The 20,880-nt window shown below is 37.0% G+C and overlaps 1 protein-coding gene across 1 annotated transcript in view; it reads left to right on the top strand.

Moving 5' to 3' along the window:
* The window catches only part of ADGRV1 (adhesion G protein-coupled receptor V1), a 282,378-nt gene that overhangs the window by 212,913 nt on the left and 48,585 nt on the right, over nt 1–20,880 (top strand). The window contains exon 91 of the mRNA XM_041463583.1: nt 829–1,007. Coding sequence (XP_041319517.1) covers nt 829–1,007 — 179 coding nt within the window. The remainder of the gene's footprint in view (nt 1–828; nt 1,008–20,880) is intronic.

Raw genomic sequence — 20,880 nt, 5'->3', positions numbered from 1 at the left:
CATGGTCAGTTTGGTTTTGATTATCTAAGGATGCATACTTCACAACCTCTCTGGGCATCTTGGCCCGGTGTTTGACCACCCTCACAATAAGAAAGCTTTTTCTTTAATGCAGATGGAGCTTTTTGTATGTTGATTTGGACCCATTGCCTCTTGCCCCACCACTGGGTATCACTGAGGAGAGTGTCTCATTCTTAGTCACTGACTCCTATCAGATGTTTATATATATGGATATGATCCCACTGAGCATCCTCTTTCCAGCCTGAACAGCCACAGCTCCCTCAGCCTCCCCTCATGGGAGAAGTTTTTCATCCCTCTATCATCCTCATGAACCATTGCTGGACTTGCTCCATGTCTGTATTGTACTGCTGAGCCCAGAACAGGATAACAGAACCATCAAAGGGGTGTAGTGTGTTTCCTACAAGATACATACAGCTGAACAATAAGATAAAAATATTAAATACAGATAAGATTTAGAAATACTATATGCCAGTCTTCTATGTGAAGGTATGAATATTTAGAGAAAAAAGTTACTTTTGCCCCAAAAAGCTATTTTTACATCACAAAAATAGTGTTCTCTACTGAACAGGGTGTCTCTTTCTCTGTTAGTCTAATTCAAAATAGTTTTATAAATAAGCATATTGTTTTTATAATGTCTTTTCATTACTTAAGGAGAAAAAGCGAGGACAAAGTATTTTTGTTGAATGGTGTTTATACATACACCTGCACCAGGGCAGAAATACGTTGCATTGTGACCTTCAGAGTGATTAATTTTTTAGCATAGTTTATAACCAGCAAGTCTACTGATTGTTTTTGTGCTTTATTCTTCAGGCAGTTAATTTCTGGTATGTCCTTGTGATGAATGATGAACACACAGAAAGGCGCTATCTGCTTTACTTCCTTTTGAGCTGGGGGCTTCCAGCTTTTGTTGTTATCCTCCTTCTAATTATCCTGAGAGGAATCTACCATCACAGCACAGCACAGATTTATGGCCTTGTCTACAGTGATCTGTAAGTGTTTCCTTAAAACCATGAACTAGGCATTGTACTGTCTATTTTGGTTTGTACTTAATTTTTCTTCCATGTGGAGAATCATATATAAGCATAGAAAACTCTCCTAATTAAAACAGTATATCTTCATAAAACCAGATGCATTTAAATGGAGATACATAGATAAATATTTTTGCTCTTTCATACATTTTTTTTTCCTCTGGCTTCTTTTCTGGCAAACTTAATCTGTGGTGATAGCTCTTCTAGGATATAAGGATAATATACGTACTGATTTTTTATCACAATTACATGCTTCATGTGCAGAAAATAAACACACATCTTCTTTTTAAAATGAATGTACAATTTCTTTTTATGAAAACATCATATGACGCTTTCAGGGTAGACTCACAGAAGGAGAATATTCATCTCTCTTTAATAAAAGAGGAAGATACACTGTGCATTATTCCATTATAAGAAAGCAAAATCTAGTGTTGTATTTTTTGTTGCACCAAGGGAATTCCTGTGAGTAGATACTTGAATTTTGTCCTGATGTTTAAATATATGCAAGTATATACACGCATACACATGTCCTTATAAATGTTAATTGTATATGCATATCTGTGTGTGAATCTGTACTGTGCATGGTAAGCAGGAATACCTGATTTTGATGTTAATGAGTTACATTGAGTACCACAAGTTCTGTGACCATGTTGGCTGAAGTTTAGTCCCACATTCATAGACACCAGCTCAATTCAGAAATATGACTGAGGTCCACAACAACAAACCATTGCTGATGTTCATGTTGTATCAGGGAGTGCTCCACAGGTCTATACCATGCCATACACATCAATATTTCTTCACAGAACATGTCTTTTTCTTTATGGTAAAATGCTTCTTTGTGCACACAAGGAATGTGTGTAACATAATCAGGTTCTCCAACTGAAGCCATGCTGTGAGTTGATGGTATCATTATGTAGTGAAAGTTTCCCAGTTGTTTTCTTTTGATGTCCATGTCTCATTCTTTGAAAAACAAGGAAAAACCTTACAATTTTGATAAAATTATTAAGTAGAGGAAAATTATTCAGTCCAACCATTGCCAAAATTAAATATAGAACTTTTCCAGCATTCTATTACAGTGGGAAAATGCCAGAAATCATCCCAAGCTTAGTGAATGTGCAGCTTATTCTGTCTCAGTAAACATGAACACTCTAAGAGATATCTGCAAAAAATTTTCATAAATAGCATCAATGCTAATTCCTGATTTGAAGAGCACTGTAAGGATTGTTTTTATTTACACAAGACAACTTTGAAAGACAGAATGTAGAAAAGGGGATAGATTGAACTACAGCACTTGGTTTGTTTTCTCCAAGCCAGAATGCAGTAGTGGAAAAAGTGACAAGGAGATTTCCAAATCCAAACTCATTGCTTACTGACTTCAGAATCAGCCTCAGAAACAGTTTGAAAACATTAGTGTGCTGGTAAGAACTCCTCACATATGAGAGCTGGAAAATTGGTTAAAGTAACAGAAGTAGTGAAGCCTGTTATCCTAACTCTCTCCTAAGCAATCACTCCTTCAGGCAACCCATTAATGCATTACTGTGGTGTCTGACCAACTGTTTTGTTCTTAACCAGTATGCCATGGGCAAAATTAATAGCCAACAATATAGCTGTATTTAGAGAAGTTCATTTTATACTTGCACTGAACAAAAAATGAGTTCAGCCATGTTGGGTTTTATGCTTCAAAGGAAGTATTAGGATAGAGTTTCCCGCCAGATATGACAAATTCTACACAAAAAATGCCTGTATTTTATACTATGACTCTCATGTCTCAGTATAATCTAGTAATATACTGTTGATTACTTTAATAATTAGCAGTGTTTATATATGGTGTGAACAGTTCTCTCTTTGGCATTGTGTGATTTTTTTTAATACTGGTAAATTTGTCTGTATAAATGCCACCAAGCGCCTTTTTTTTTTTTTTTAAAGGTTGGAATTTAGTGATATGTGAAAGACCTAACTGACACAGAAGGGCTTTTTCACTCCTCCCTTTGCTGATTCCCCCGTTGCTCAGCTGCAAAGGTTGAAGTCTCTTTGAATAAGCCTAGAAAAGATGCTGATCCTGTACAATTTTAAAGTAGTACAGGGTTCTTTTACAGCATCTTTTAGAATTCTGGGCCCTCTCTTGGGTACAAGTCCAGTGAGTGTAGCACAATTAACATTTAAACTTGTGTTTGTGAACAAAAGCTGATACTTGTCATTAAACAATTCTGGCTTCTGATCTCAGAAACAGAGATCAGGCAGAACAGAGTTAGGGCAAAGCTTGCAAATGGGTGTGGTTCATCAACTTTCAACAGCACTGAATTTTTCAGGGCCACATGAGAAATTAGAAAGCTACTTTACTGACAAAGATTTCTGCTTTAGCTCTTTTACTTGCATCTTTGTGCTGTAAGTGTTAGAGGGTGACAACTGGATTTCCAGGATGAAACTGGAGAGAGCTAGATTTTATGCAATTATTCAGATTTCTCTTTCTTCTTACCTCTCCATTGTGCTACACGTCTCTGTCAATATCTACCGTTTGAATTTACCTCCTTATGTTTTTCACCATATTAGGTGAACTGTGTCTTTGTACTTTAAGAGATCTGTTAGAAAAAACACCATTCTGTTTAACTGTGAGCTAAAACTTTTCAGAACCTTAATGGAAAGATTTTCAGAAATGAGGACTAGCTGTATATACCAAGAATGCAGCAAATGCTTAACTCTCTAGAGCTTGGGAACCACAGTAAGCTTTCGAATTTGATTTTAAGGTGAATTTTGTCTTGTTGTAAACTCATCTGTTCATAAGTTTTTCTTTATTGAATAAAAAAAATTCTTCTGAAAGGTGAGCTTGATCTTTTAACTACTTGAGTATTTTAAATCTCTTACCTACAGTAGCATGCTTTTAAAAGCTCAGGAACTACTCTTGTTGCTGCTTTAAGCCTTGAGTCTGAGTATACCTTGAAATCAAATTGGCATAAGAAGGCCAAAGGACTTTATTTATTAGAGTATAAGCTAAAACAGTAGCCTTTGAAAATGAGAAAATGAGAAATTATTGCACTTGACAGAATAAAAATTTAAAAGTTTATAAGCAAATATCTCCCTGCCCATTGTATCTTTGCAAATACTCTATATTGCTGTACCCTACCTTCTTTTTTTTTTTTTTTTTTCAATTGCGACCAACTCTTTAACTTCCTCTAGTTCCCAGAAAGTTGGAGTTTTTTTGTTCATGTTCTCTCGAGAATCAGTGTTGGCCCAGTCCCATTTAATTATCTTTACTGATGATCTGGATGAGAGGATTGAGTCTATCATTAGCAAATATGTGAATGATACCAAGTTACACGGGAGTGTTGATCTTCAGGAGGGTAGGAAAGCTCTGCAGAGGGACCTGGACAGGCTGGGTTGATTGTCCAACCCCAATGGCATGAGGTTCAATAAGGCCAAGTGCTGGGTCCTGCACTTTGGCCACAACAATCCCATTCAGAGCTGCAGGCTGGGAATGGGGTGGCTGGGAATGGAGTGGCAAAAACAGTGCCTGGGAGTGCTTGTCGATAGCTGGCTGAACATGAGCGAGTTGTGTCCAGGTGGTCCAGAAGGCCCAGCTGGCCTGGGTCAGAACTGTGTGGACAGTAGAACCAGAGCAGTGACTGTCCTCCTGTACTGGGCACTGGTGAGGCGAGACCTCGAGTGCTGGGGTCAGTTTTGGACCCCTCAATTTAGGAAGGACATTGAGGTGCTTGAGTGTGTTCAGAGAAGGGCAACAGAGCTGGGGAAGGGTCTGGAGTACAAGTCCTGTGAAGACAGACTGAGCCTCGAGAAAATGAGTCTCAGCTCACTTGCTACAATTCCTTGAAAGGAGACTGTAGTCAGGTGGGAATCAGCCTAGTCTCCCAGACAGCCAGTGACAGGATGAGAGGACATAGTCTCAAACTGCACCAGGGGAGGTTCTTCACAGAAAGAGTGACTAGATATTGGAATGGGCTGTCCAGGAATGTCGTGAAGTCACTTGGAGGTGTTAAAGGAAAGGCTGGGTGTGGCGCTTAGTGCCATAGTTTGGTTGACGTGGTGTTTGGTCATAGGTTGGGCTCTATGATCTCAAAGCTATTTTCCAACGTAATTAATTCTGTGATTTTGTCTGTGTCTTGGCTGTCTTTTACTTGCTCTTTTCTCTCTGTTAATCTCTCCAGTTTCTAGAAATGTCTCTCTTTTAGCAGAATCTTGTTATTTGCCCAAGGGAGGACTGATCTCCTTTGTCAGGAGGATCCCTGTCACACATTTATTTTCCTCTTTAAATTTGTACAAACATCCATTCACTTGGATTCAGCTTCATATTTTCTCATAGCAAAAAATGGGTTAAGCTAAATGTTCTCAAATACCTTCTTTGTATCATTGTCATGAAATATCTATGAGAAATAATGGAAAAGATTTTCCAGTGACATTCCTTTCTAAAAAACCCAAAATACTTCTATGTCCTCTACAGTCCAGCTCAGCTCAAACCAGAGTTTTTTGGCAGGAAAATCACTGAATCTGAGATTATGGAGCCACATCTGTGAGACAGGGAAAAGAAGCTAAAGAAAGATGGACCTGTGAAATTTTTGCTGTGATTAAGGGTTACAGCTCTTCTTGTTGCTCACATTGCAGTTTCTCTGAATCTTATGCATAGGGACAGCTCAGGGAACAGATGAGCCTGCCATAGTTTTAAGCCCAGCTGGACATGAAACACCATGCTTTACCTCCTCCTCTCTTCCTCCTCCATCGCAGTAGAATGGGGAGGAGAATCAAAGTGAAACTTGTATATTGAGATAAAAAGTGCTTACTGTTTGAAAATAAAATAATAATTGAAAACAATTATAATAATAATCTTAATAATTAGAATAATAACAATGATTTTTTTTTTTCTTTAAAGTGATGCACAGTGCAATTTGTCTCTCCAATTTGGCTGGCTGTTGCCAAACACCCCTTCCTGAACCCAGACTGACTGCACTTACCATTTTATATACTGGCCATGAAGTTCTGTGATGTGGAAATATCCTTTTGGTCAGTTCAGGTCACCTGTCCCAGCAATGTTTTCTTCCAGTTTATTTTGCCTGCCTCTTCACTATCAGAGCATGAGACAAGGAAGGAAAAGTCCTTGACTTAGGGTAAATATGACTAGTAAAACCCCAAAACATTAGTGTCTTATCAATACCATTCTCATTCCAATCCAAAACACAGCACTTGTACCATCTACTGAGAATAAATTAATTGAAACCAGGGCAGAGCCATTGTTAACATTATTAGGATAAGAAACTCCATAGAAAATGTGCCTTGGTACCAGGCCCTTTGCAATGAGTCATGGGCACTTTGTGCCATGGTTTCTGTCTGACCAAAAGTCTGTCAGTCTGTTGCACTGACCCTTAACGCAGTCAGAAAAATATACTGGGTGCTGCTTTGAGTCTCACCCAGTTGTATGACTGTCTCAGTGTTGGCACACATCCCAGGAACAGATCCCTGGCTTACTAGCTGTTCCCTAAAATGGAAATCTGCTTTCTTTATACCAGGGACCAGTAACAAGAATATTTTAGCTTTAGTGAGCTAATTTCTGTCCAAGCATTTGGATTAAGTCTCATGTCTCCTTTTCTGTATTACTTCAAAAGTGCTGAATTCAGCCATGGGCAAGGTTTGAATTACCAGACTTTTACAGGCAGGACTAGGCAAGAAAATAGCTAAGAATTGCAGGGATTTTAATTTAACTCAAAGACATACTAAGAAGAAGAGGTTTGTGTGACAAATCTATGAGGAATTACCATCCTCTAATGCCTGGTTTTTTTATTCTGCCTGGACTAGAAGTGGCTCCCTGCATGGCCCTCTCTCTCCAGCTTCTTTTTCCTATTATCCCAGTTTTTCCACCTCCTCTCTCCTCAGTTCACTGGCACATCATCTAGGATTTCAAAGCTATTGCAAACTGCTGTTGCTAGCCCTCACACTGAATGATGCTTGACTCTCTGTATGCAAAGCCAAGTGCTTCATGAACCACTCAGTTGAAGCTGGGGGGCAAAAAGCCTGCAGTTTTCACTGCTGATTTCTCACCATTTGTGCTCTGTACTTTTCTGCATAGTAAATTTAACCATCCTGAGCAACTGCTACTGCTACTGCTACTGTTGTAGCAGTATAAATGTGGATAGTAGCAGTAGTAGTGTGTAGCAGCAAGATAAATGTTTCTGATGAACCAGAGCTACATCAATTATGTTGATACAGCCCCACACTACAGGCATTCTTACATATGCATACACACATATGCATACACATGCATATACATATATATACACACATATTTATATCGGGAAAAACCTATAGAATAAGTTAATAAAAGTACAAAGTTTGACCTTTTTGTATCCTGTACTTTATTTTATTTTATTGTGCTTTATTTTCTAAACTTTTCCTGTGTTTCCAAAGAAACACAGGTAGTCTGATGTGCTACCAACTTCTAAGATTATTTAAAAATCCCTCACTTCTAGGTGGGATGGCTTTAATTACCTTTCACTTATACCTCATTCCAAGATAAGTTTTCAGTGAGGAGAAATTGTTGGGTACAGTGGTAGGGCATTGAATGTCTTTCATATATTGGCAAATATTTCTTGTAGCACATCAGAATCAGGCATAATCACTGTACTGTGCTTTTTAAAAACTAAAATAAAGAAAAATAAATTCTGTCTGCTTTGACTGGTGGAATTTTGAAACATGAGTAGAGAAGAATATTTGTTATGGTAAAATTTCCAATCATTATGGGGTGGTTAATTTCTGACAAATCATGGTATCATGCTGTCATGGTAAAGAGTTAAAAAGGTAGGTTGTTATGGGTGAAAGTTGCACTCACTAATGCCTGTGAGGCCTGATCCTTCAAACAGGTTCAGATGAAGGCATTTTTTTTGCCCGAAAAAAACAACCCAGGAACTTTTTTGAAGCCCCTGTAGTATTATAACAGGAGTATCAAAGAACATCTGCAGGATGAAGGTTTGCATCCCTGTCATTGATAGCATTTAAAAGCTTCATATTTTCTTTGAAGTTGTACAAGTAACTAGTAATTTCATCCCTCCTACCTTGTCATCTTTAATCATTAAAATGCAGTCTACTGATACTAAACCAAATCGTTCCCAGTTTATCTGTTTTCCACCAAATTAGAAAAACCTTCATCTAATATGCCAGAATAAATTGAGAAATGCTAAGATAAGCAAAAGCGAGATCAGTACCAGCCACTAGTTCTGACTACCCCATTAATACTGACAAACAGAGTCCATATGTATATATATACCTTCTTGTATTTAATCTTTCTAAAAAGAGGTGTAAAAAAAAATGGTTGGGTGGAGGGGTTTTTTGGGTTGGGGTTTTTTTTGTATTTTTAATTTCACCACAGGACTGTTCTACAACCACTCAATTTTGTGCTCAGATTTTAGTTCCATTAAGTAACTTTTAGTGTATTTAGTTCAATAAGTTGTACTTGGGAAGGCAAACTCTTGTCTGCCCAATGTAAAAGCCACAGTAAATAAAGGCATATCTCACTGACCTGTACTAAGATGCATATGATTAAAAGGAATGCAGCTTTAGCAGACTGATTTGTGTTATTAGTACTACATTTAATTGTCAGTATGAAAAAACATATTTTGTAGATGTTATTTGTCTTGCCAAAGGGCAGGACTGTGAACATGACCTTCATTTATGTTTGACAGTTTGCACATGGAAGTGTCTTTTTTTTAAGCTAGATTTGTAGTAAATCCTTGGCTTAGAGAATGCATAAGAAAAATAACATTAGAGTATCTGCCTTAAAACATAGTACTACGGAAACATTTTCTGGTGCTGGAGAAACTGTAACAAGTCTTAAATAGTAAAAAACCAAGAATATAGCCACAACAATATATTGTAGTTTCACAGTCATTGATAATGACACATGCACATGAAGAGCAAGCCTTAGATTTAAACAGGAGCAAGATACTTAACTGAAATCAGACACATAACTCCTTATGTAATTTTAAAATTGTAGTGTTAGCAAGAACCATGCTCTGAGAGATTTCAAGCAGGTTTCTGTCAGCTTAGTCAAACTGAAGGTACCTGAGGGCTGCAAATCTTCTGGGACTTCTGGACTGAGCTGCCTGGGAACTCCAGAGCTTCCAGTGCCTTAGAAGTACAGTTGAAGTCTCAACTGTATTAATGGAGTGCTTATGCAGGGTCTTTGCTGCTTCTTCTTTGGTAACTGTATTCCTTTAGTATTAACATTCACAGAAGGAAGAAAAAAAAAAAAAAGACAAAGGCAAAAACAAAGAAAAAGGTTAAAAAACTAGGTATAAAACTGTTCAGAGAAATTTCCAGAGGATCGTATAATGAGAAGACTGAAACAAAATAAGCTGGGGTCTAAAACAACAGCAGATGACTTTTTGGGTCCTCATTATAGAAAAGCATTGTTTAGACATTTTCATTTTCCCCTTTTCCAACTGTTTAGCTCTACAATAACAGCAGCAGGAGAGAGCAACAAGGAAATTGTTTTTTTGCTTTATTATGCAATAGGTCTGGTTTATTGACAAGTCTGTTGTTGCACACACTGACTCATACTGAATCTTCCAAAGATTCTGTTATTTGCTGTTCCAAAACAACATCTTGGCATTTCTTCATCTTTTGTTCATGGAGGACTGGATTTTCCCCAATGTTTTGTATTGTTGGTATTTACTCTGTGGGTACCTCCATTAATGAGTATGGTGCTACTTATGATAAATTTTGACACGTCAGTAAAGATGATAGAATCAAATTTCTAGCAGTAATTCCTATGGATGTAGATTTGGCTTTCAAAAAACTGCTGGGACAGTCTGTCCAAACATGAACAAGAATGGGCAAGTCTTTATTCCTGGCAATTCTAATTCTGTTGTTTCTGAGCTTACATTTCTTAACCAAAACAGTCTAACTGTATTTTCTTTACCTTTTTTCCCTCCTTCTCCTCTTTCCCTCTTTCTTTTTCCTCCTTCTTTTGCTGCATAGACAAAAGAAATTAAAAGGAAACTAAATAATGCCAAAGAGCTGATGCCACATTTTCACTCTATAAAATCCGGGGCAGCCATTATTAAACATTTTGTATTTCACTTGAAACTTACTTACAAAATATAAGGAAAGTAATTATTTTCTGAGTGTGGAATTATATATGAAATAAAACATATGGACCAATCTCTGAGTTAATCTGCATGAGACAAAAACTAATTTCAATTAATTGAATACAAATGCAGCTTTTTTTTTTTTTTTCATTTTTCTTCATACCAAATAACCTTCACAATTTTATGGGCAGTAAGAGACTTCTTGATTTGTTCATTTTCCTGTCATCTTGGTGAGGTGACTGAGGCTGAGTGCAGCACTGAATCAAAACAATCAGTCTAACTGTGTTCAGCTTGGGGCTGTAGTACTTGATTTAAGGCATTTCAAAATGTATTTGTACAAGGGTGTGACTTGTTTCACAGCTGCGTGGGATTCTTTGGGGCAGCTATTATGAGTCTGCTGAGATTTGCTTATCTTGACCCATGAGCAGATGGTGTTCAGTGTTCCAGAGAAAATCCCCATTTCCTTTTGAGGAAAAGTGATTAAACAAAACCAAGAGTAACATCATGCTAGAATTCTCTAGATGCAGCTGCAGGGAAAGCACTCACCTTTTCACTTTCTATTTCAAAATAATCCCTTAGGTATGTACAATCTTCCTCAGTGAATTGTTTAGCTAAAATTACAGAGTGATTTTTTCCCTCTGATTTGAGTTCTTAAGCACTCTCTCTCTTATGTAAATAGGGCAAATTGAATCAGAAATGTTCAACATTTTCACACCAAAATTTGTATTGCTCTTACCATGGAGGAAGATGGATAGCATGGGAAACAGCTATGGCTATGTGTTTATGAAGAACTTGTACATCATACGGAGGTTTCTTCACACAGATTTCTTGTGAAGCTACACAGAAGTGAACTTGTAGCTCCAGCTGGCCAGGTGTTCTGGGGCAGAGGCTGTGTTTGCACAGGGGGTGTTTCACATATCTGCACACACAGCTTCAAGGAGCAGCTTAGCTCCAAGTCTGTTCCTGCAGCACAACAACGTGGCTAGCAAAGCACAGCTTTGGAAAAACCCCTTAAAAAAGAGCTGGTGGGTCCAGGAGCACTCAAACTGTAACATGTGGGGTGCAACCTCTGCACTCTGCAGGCTCACAAATTTAAATGTTTGAGGCTGGTTATGAGCAAGCAAACTGGTACTTCCTTCAAAGCAGAAATACCACAAGTTTCCATCCTGTGCTGTGTCCTGAACACACTGTACTGAGAGATATGTCTGTTTGTAAAGCAGTGGAAGAAAAGGCACTATGAAAACCCTAAACATACATAACTCTACACGCTGAAAAAAACCTCTGGTAACATCCAGAGATGGAGGTTCTGTAGCTGCATTGTTTGATGTTAAGAATTGAGACAAGATTTTTAAAAAAACCTTGCTAATATCAGGAAGGAGTGGCTGTAGTTCACTTATCATCAAGAACATTAATTTGTATTAGTGTTCTTTGCTTATCAGTTACAGCACCAGCATGAGTTTATGGTAGAAGTTCAGTGAACACTGTATTGTTTAGGTTAAAAAAACCAAAACTCTGAGAAATCTTTTAAAATGCTTGGTACATTTTGTTCAATTTCTAATTTCTTTTACCTGACTTTTTAATAGTTTTCCTAAATATCATGTCTGTCTGGTAGAAAACCTACTTATTTTTAGCAAATTCACTGTGTAAATTGCAAATAAGATTTTTTTCAGGACTAGAAGCAAAAGGAACTGACATTTTAATAGCTTCCGATACATATAACACAGAGACAAGTGTAATATGTGCAACTTTTCTCTCTGTCACCTTAAATTTTGGAGCTGCTTTACACACAGTAGGTCATTCCTAGGAATGACTGGAACCCACTAATATTAGAAAACTTTTCTTCTTCATAAAATGTAGCTCCACCACAGTACCAAGTTGTTGGGTTTTTTTCCCCCTAAACTTCTGTAATCATCATGCACCTCCTAATTCCAGTGAAGTCAGATTTTAGAATCCAATTCCTTGTGTTTTGGACCCAGTTCTCACAGCTGCTTAGAACTGTATGGAAAGACATCAGGAAACTATTTCTCAGAAGAGCATGTACATATATAGATAGAACTTAAAAGTCTTAAATTGTCACATTAGAAATTTCCAGTGTGTAACAAATACATTTCTAAGATTTTTTTCTAATTAATCTGGGATTTGAACTTGTTTATAATACTGTACTGCAACTCCAATTAGGAAAATCAGACTGCAGTTCAAAATTTGATACAGTCCATATAACTTGACCAACATTAAGCATGCTGTTTGTTTGCATATAATTTTTTTAAAAAAAGGAACTGTCAAGGATTTTCCAAGAAATGTAAGCAAGCCTGTGGCAACCATATCCTGCCGAGGCAATGTCAGTGTGTCGTGCCTGTTTGAAAGCTCCCACATAATGTTTGATTCACTCATAAACCAGTGCTGCTTTCAGCTCCCTATCAGACCATTTTTTGGAGTTACCTCATGCAAATATAAATCACATAGCTCACTCCTGTTATTATTAGCTACTGTCTTGCTGCTGAGTATACAAAAAAGAAATCTATTTCCTGAGAGGAACCTCTTGCTGAAAGAAACCCTTGTGTATTGGAATATAACCAAAATATAAGCCCAGAACACATTTCAGTCAGCCTCCATTGCTTGGACAACTTCTCTAGCCTGCCGAGTGTAATTTAGAGTATTGTTATGCAGCGGTAGTTTTTGCTGACCAATGAAAAATCATTCTCCCCTGCTTAGACCTGTAGAAAATCATCCCAGTCAGAGGTTCTAGCTAAGTGCACTCATACTGAAGCACTGAGTCACAAAAGAGGGCATATTGTGTCTTCCTGAGTCACAATACCACTGTGGTTTGCCTTACAGTGTTCAATTTACTCAAGATGTCACTTTTTCTTCTAAAACTTGCCAGGGTTATTCATAATATAATAACTTAGGTTGCTATGAATAATGAGACATGAGAAATGCAGAACGCATCTGACCATTAGTGCTCAGCTTCAGTTACACGGCATTTTAGTCATATTTTGATCAAGTTATCCGTAGCCTTCCTTTTAATGCATGTCATTATGTAAATACAGTACATTATATCATTATGACTTTTTCTATAGTAGCTGGAGTTTTCTGTCTGGAGGTGAGCAAGGTCCTAGGAGGGGACATGGCCAGAACAGCTGATGCAAGTTGACCCAAGGGATATTCCATGATATATCCTGTCTGCTCAGATGTAAAACCTAAGAGAAAGGAGGAGAAAGGGGACACGTTGTTATGATGTTTGTCCTATGGAGCAAATGCTACACATACTCAAGTCCTGCTTCCTGGGAAGTGACTGGACATCACCTGCTGATGGGAAGTAGACCACAATTCTTTTCTTTTCCTTTTTCTTCCACATGCAACCTTGTCCTTTGTTTTATTAAACTGTATTTATCTGACCCATGAGGATTTTTTCATTTTATTTGCTGTCCCACCCTTCCTCCCTGTCTTGCTGAGGAGGGGAGTGATAGAGCAGCTTGGAGAGCACCTGACATACTGCCAAAGGGAATCCACCAGCAAGCTCTAGGGCGTGGAATAGGGTTTGAATAGTGTTGACAGGCTGTAGAAGATAGGAGGAGTCAAATCTTACCTAGAATCATCCATAATGACCTCTTAGAGCCTCTGCCTTGACATTGTTTTAGAAGTATCAAATTGGAGTGATGCAAAACAGACTTAGGAATTTTGGGTAGGAAGAGGATCCATGCTTGATCAAAGATCCTTAGATCTATTCTAGTGGGTGTCCCCCACCAAGTCAGATTCTTGTTTTTCCTTTTCACTTCCCTGAGTAGACACATTGTGCCAACATTAGACCAACATTTGGTTGCAAAATGTTGTTTTAAGCTATACTGTATGCAAATGCTTCCATAGAAACAGAGACCTAACCAAGTACTTTCCTGGTCGCTGTAATCCCTTTATTGTACTTTTTGACCTTATACTAACATTCTCAAAAGCCTTGTAAAAATTATTTTACAACACTAAGTTTTCTTTCTGTGATGCAAATTGGTAATTTTAAACTCTTTAGCCTATGCTTAATGTATGACAAGTATAAATAACAAAATGATTACTCAGTGCTACCATTTGCATGATGCTGTTACTCAAAGCACATCTGAAAAAAAAATGGTTGCTTTCTGAAGGCTTGGGGCAGGGGGAAGAGTAATGCTTCGGATGCCTCTGTGGCTATTGTATTGGAACACAATTTGCCCTTTTCAAAAGAAACTAAAAGAAGAAAATCTTTGCTGATGGGTTGTTTTAGAATTCTGGTGTCTTATGTCAATCTTTAGAGAGAGATTGTCTAACCAGCATCAGAATGCAATACATATTAGCAGTGAAAATAAAGTTTCTGGTAAATGCTATTTTGGGTACTTGTTAAAATAAATACTGCATCATTAGACTGGAGCTGCACATATGATTTTCATCCTTAGACATTGGAAGGATTAATCTTCTACTTTGTAGTTTGGATTGTGCAATATTTTAGCTGATAATGGCTACAAATAGCAAAAAAGTATGTTAAAAAAGCCTAGAACTAGAACTAGACAAGTTCTCTGTGTATGTGCAGGTGCATATCTTGTCCATCCTATGCCTGTGCATAGCTTGCAGTTATTGGTAATGAAGAAAAGGAAAGGGAAGGGCAAAGAGAGAAAGGAAGGGGAGAAAGGAAAGGAGAAAAGAAAAGGAATAAAATTCAGAAAATATCTACAGTGGAAAAGAAGAAAGCTCAGCTGATTTTCATTCTAGTCTTAACTCTCTATTACCTAGGAAATGTTTAACAAGTCTGCCAGAAAAGAAAGCTTAGAACTGAACCTCAGAGGTTACACTGGAAAAAATGCTTCAAGTGAAGAAACAAGAGCTGTCTGACATCTTTCATTGTAAGGCATGTGCTTTAAGGTTTTTTTTTGATTGTGTGTTTTTTTTTTTCCTCCAAGCATTAGTTCTTGGGCTTGGAAGTACATTTCTAATTTTTGTTTGGTTGCTCTTCTAAGGTGCCCAATCCTGATCATTTTCAGTCTGCTAAATACATCTAATCCCTCCTGTGACTACTCTGATAGCCATCTGCCAATATTGTTATAGTTTAAGCTCTTCAGCTTGTGTTTTCCAGCAAGGAAAATATATTACAACATGGAGTGTTCTAATTTTTCCTTTTGTCTACTTGTAGATTGCCAGTTCCTTGCCTACTTGTAGTTTTCCAGTAATTGTCCTTTCCCATTAGCAAAAACCCCACAAATCAAGCAAACCAAAACATATCAGAAATATTTTTTTCCCATATGTTCAGAGCAGAACAAATATATAAGACCTCTGGTGGCTTTCATAGCTCTAGTGTGAGCTTTCTTCATTCAATTTTGGTTCTTGAAATTTGCTAAAACCAGACTGTTCAGGTTTTGACTGGTGCAGATGTAATTTTCTTCATAGTAGCTAGTACACAGCACTGTGTGTTTTGTATTCAGATGAAAATAATGTTGTTAACACCCTGATGATTTGGCTGTTGCTGCATAGTCCTCACCCTAAATCCGGGACTTTGCAGTGTTTCATTTAATGCCAGTGAGGAGCTGCTCAAAAAGCTGTGAGAGAGCATGGCCAGGACAAGTAACAGGAACTGGCCAAAGGGATATTTCACACTACAGAACAACAAGTTCAGTATATAAACAGGGAGAGTCACCTGGAAGGGGACAAATAGTTGCTCAAGAATGGGCTGGGCATCAGTCAGTGCTGATGTGCAGTTGTATAGTCTATCCCTTGTTTCTTGCAGGTTCGGTTACTATCGGTCATTCTTATTATTATTGTTAATATTTCTATTATTATCTTTATTATTATCATCATCATCTTGTCATTATTGTCATATTCAATATTACAATACTATTTTATTTTCATTATTAAATAATTCTTAACTCAATCCACAAGGTTTACATTTCATTTCCAGTTCTCTCCACTGAGAGGGCAGGTGGGGGGAGTGAGCAATGGTCCTTACCCGCTAACTAAGATTAAACCACAACGCAGGCTCAGCATGCCACTGTATTTGTAAGACTGATTAGAGCAGAACATTTACCTCATGTGTGTTGCAGAGTAGACAATTTTTTATAGATCCAAGTATGAGCTTTACTTCTTTGGAACAGTGTAAAATTACAACTCTTGTCATTGTTAATGTGGTCTCTTGTGCAGCCAAAAACACCAAAAATCACCAAAAAAACCCAACAACAACAAAAAAACCCCACCAAAAAACACCCCTGCACAACAAAAATGTCCACATTTCATTCTCTGTCAGGGGAGTGGAAAAATAAAAAAGAGAATTAGAATAGTTATTAGGAAGAAATTATTTCTTGAGAGGTTGTTAAGGGACTGAAACACATTCTGGAACCCATAGCCCAGAGAAGCTGTGGATGCTCCATCCCTGGAAATGTTCAAGACCACGTTAGATGCAAATTGGAGCAACTAGATCTAATAGAAGGTGTTCCTGCCCATGGCAGCGCAGTTGGAACAAGATGAACTTTAAGATCCCTTCCAATGCAAACCATTCTAGGATTCTGTGAATCTATTGTTATATTGTTGTTTAATGTATTTATGGGAAAGGGTAACTGTTACAACATAAAAGAAAGTAGAGTGAAACTCCATAATCTGATCAAATTGATTCATCAGGCTGAATAGGCTTTGACACTGCAAGAGCCAATATGTTTATCTCCTTGGAGGGTTTGTCCACCACTGACTTGGTCTCAAATAGTTGTTAAACCCATTGTTTTCCTGAATGCCATTTTAAAGTAAATAAATATTGTTCTTGCTTTCCTGTAAAATGCTTTGCTGTAAAGCTCAGTGTCTCAGAACACCTGATGTTTGATTGATAAAAATGCTTGTAATTTTTTGCCAAATTTAGCCTTTTATAGTTTCAAGATACAGTCAAAAGAGATTGTCCTTGGAATTCAAGGCAATGCAATAATGGATTGAAACCATTTTTGCCACATTGAACAACTGTAAAATTTTACAATTTTAAATATTTGTTGCTCAGAAGGGAACAAAGAATGTCAGTCCTTCCATTTTTTAACAATTGTTATTTCCTTAGCAATGTTGTTTGTTATTTATTTTTGTTTTCCTTTTTTAATATTAATTGTGTAATTGTGCTAACAGTAGTTCCTGTATACATGTTGTCAATTGTTTCTTGTGTTTCCTTTAAAAGTATTAGGGAAAACAAAGAGAAAGAATGGCCTTTCATATCATATGTAGCTGAAATACCTCTCCAGATTTTAGGAAGTGTGATGTTTTAAGAGATCACAGAAGACTTTACAAAAACAATTGAAGTGTCAGATAACATGCTTCACCCCCTTGAGAAGAATCTGCTTTAACAGATTTGAGGGGGGAAAAAAGGAAAATCAAGGTAAAACACTGATTCTGGCTGGCCAATAAGTGAGGTAATTTTTATCAATTTGTAGATTTTAAATGTATATGATTTTCTAAAGTTACATCTTTTCCAATGGGAAAGATGTCTCTTAATTTCCCCTAATCTTTCTGTGTTTGTTGTATTTGAAAGTAGCAATTTAAATTAAATGAACGTCTGCAGTAGTCATCGATGAGAAAACTATTTTATATACTAAAGCTATTTCTCATCATTCTATGCCTGAAAAAAAACAACATATAAATCAAATGTCTGATTTGTATTGATGGAAAAATATCTGATTAGTTTCAAAATTATTTTTTTTCCAGTTGTGAAATTATTAACAAGTCATTACATACTAGTATGGAATTATACCTTGGAGGAGAAGCATACTACAGACAATTCTTTCTAAATTTATTTTTAGCCTCTTTCATGGAACAGACCTTTCACAGATGCAGACATACACAGAGCTTTTGAAAATAAAATACTTTATGTCCTGTTCTGTTATGATAGAAACATTTGAGATGGAAATAAAGTACTTTTTAAAGTGACACCATACATGAAATAGGGGTCTGGGAGGATACAAGGGTGAAGTCTTGAAGATGTTGAAATTGATTGAGTTTAGATAGGAGTAGTGCAAGAGAAACCAATGGGAGTATCTTACTGTCAAAGTATTATGATCTGATTATAAGAGATGCTTCTGGCCAAATCAAGGTGTAAATGAGACCTTATGCTGAAGTCAATAGTACAAATTAAATTTAACAGTAAATGTGAGGTAGAAAGATAGAAAAAATTAGGAAGGTGGGAGGGATGGGGATAGGGAGGAAAGAAATAGAGTGAGAGATTAAGCAGAAGATGAAAAGATATCATATTCACCACAAGGATTCCTGCAGCATCCCACTGGTCCTTCTCCACCCTGTCTTCAGTGGTGGGGGTCTCCCTGTTGCTCACCTGGAGATACCACTTCTATACAGTCCAAGTTCAGGGTGTCCACAGGGTGTAGATGCAGTTTCCACAACTTTGGCTAACATATGCATCCTTTCCCACAGTTTTCACTGTGTGTATTTTTTGTCCAGATAAGTCTTATGTCCCCACAGTCTGTACATCAGAATTTTGCCTGGTATACTAATTCCAGATCTTCACCTTCATTAGGCCTGGAGTTAATGTCTTCCTGTTTTGCCATCTGTGCTTATCTCAAATTCCATTGTCGTGGCTTGTCTTATGGAGACAGTGTCCTGGGCTAGGTGCATTCTTTAAGCCCTCACACCACCCCATGTCTCAAGTACTGTCTTCCAGGGACTTGTTCCTCAGTTTGTGCATTTTCCATGGGTGTGATGCATACATAGAAAAGACAGAAGCAACAGAATTAATAATGCCAGTAATCATAAAATGTACAACAGCTATTTCAATAACTAAATATACAAATCCAGTTGCAATCATCAACCCAATTCTCAGTAGACACAGCTCCCAATTTCTGAGTCCCAACTATTAGAATATAGATCTTAGCCAGGTATTATGGCTAATTTCCTGAAGCCAATCTTAGAGTGATTGAAAAAGTTCTGGTGTCTGATTAGCTGTTTCTGTGGCTCAGGCTTTTTCAATTGATGATATTGCAAATGGTAATAGTGCATTCAGTTTCAGTAAGTTTTATTCCATATATTCCTTGTTCCTTTCTTAGTAACATATCTAATGCCAACTGACTTTGGAAAACCATTTTTGACACTTGTTAGAATTGCAAGTTAAGATCTATAACTCATATCTGGTCCATTACTGAAGGAATGTACCTGCCACATAACATTTCCTAGGACCTGCTGGTGCTGTGTAAAAACTACCTTAAACCTAAAACCTATCTTTTGTCCCATCATACTTGGGGCACATATATTACTGATCTATTCTTAGCTTTGTTCAGGAGAATTAAGTTCCTGTCATGTCCTTTCTGCTCATGAATAGTGAAAGACACAATTTGGGCAAATGGGTGGGACTATTATCCTGTACCTTAGACCAGCATGCAGAGTTAGGGTCAGTCACTTTTCCTCAGAATATCCCCAGACTAATCCAAGTGATGTACTATAGTGGCTTGTCATGTAAGTTCAGGTGTTTATCAAGACTTGAAATTAGCCGTAGAATTACACAGCAAGTGTTGATTTTTAAATTCCATACAGAGATACCCCAAACAAATACACGTTACATATTATGACATGTATTTTCTAAGTCAGCCAAGACTCAAGGGGATGACCAGGTCTTGCAGAACAATTGATGATTACCTTTGCACACTGAAACAAGCGTGAATGTGTTTGTTGAGGATGTGTCTTCACATACATTAAAGGCTTACAAATAGGGTTCTTTCTCAATCACATCAACATATAGTTGGGAAATTTTGTAGATAATGACAGAATTACAGAATATTCTGACTTGAAAGGGACTCACATTCCTGCCCCACTGTGTAATTCTACACACCATGAGAAATTAAGTTTTAGCACATAAATTTCTCATACAAAATACAGAAAGTTCTCATATAAATAAAAGTTCTTATATAAAAAGGTTTTCAGACAAATGCATCATCAAATTGAGCCTATACTCAGTTCTCCAGAGGATAGATTAAAGCTCTGTTGTGATTTAATTTTGACACAAAACAAAAGCTGTGGCTACTGTTGATGGGGTCATAAGTGAAATTAATTCCCTTTCAAATTTATTTGGTTTTTCTTCTCTCTTTTTAAAAATTATTATTGTTTTTTAATTTTATTTTCAGTGGGAAAATTACTCTCATTACATTCCTTTGCAATTACTACTACAGGAAATTGCACCCATGAGTTGGAAGCATGTGTAGTCCACAGTGTACTATAGTTACCATATTGATTGGAATAGATAAAAGAAGTGAGGTGAGGTTAAAATAATGTCTCTTAGGACACATGCTAGAAAACTTAATAGTAGATCTCACATATTAATGTGAGAATACAAGTATTTTCAAAAACAGTTACAGGTCTTGATAGGTGGTAAAAGTCTTTTCTGAATTTTATCCATGACCCATTTTTAGTCCATGGCTGTCCATCATTCTAATTTAGGAAGGGGGACTCAATTATTTCCCATGTCATATTTTCTTTTGTTTGGTTAAGATTGTTTAGGTTACTTATGAATACTTCTTATGTTTCTGAAAAATTATGCCAAGTCATGATAAATAAAAGCCTTCTGGGGCAGAACTTGGAAGGTTAATACACATTTGCATGATTCCAACATGCATAAATTCTTGAACCAACTACCATGCTAAATTTGGTTGAATTTTCTAATTCTTAACTGGTTGAAATAAAAGAATACATCGATAAGATAAAAGTAAAAGCTTTTCCCACACAATTTATTTTATAATAAAAAGACAACCTCAGCAAAAATCAAACTAACAAGA

This window comes from Pyrgilauda ruficollis, unplaced genomic scaffold (genome assembly GCF_017590135.1).
Source record: "Pyrgilauda ruficollis isolate IOZ18807 unplaced genomic scaffold, ASM1759013v1 scaffold167, whole genome shotgun sequence".
Lineage (NCBI taxonomy): Eukaryota > Metazoa > Chordata > Aves > Passeriformes > Passeridae > Pyrgilauda > Pyrgilauda ruficollis.
The sequence above is the reverse complement of the archived record's forward strand: the minus strand, read 5'-3'. Positions and strand labels throughout refer to the sequence as shown.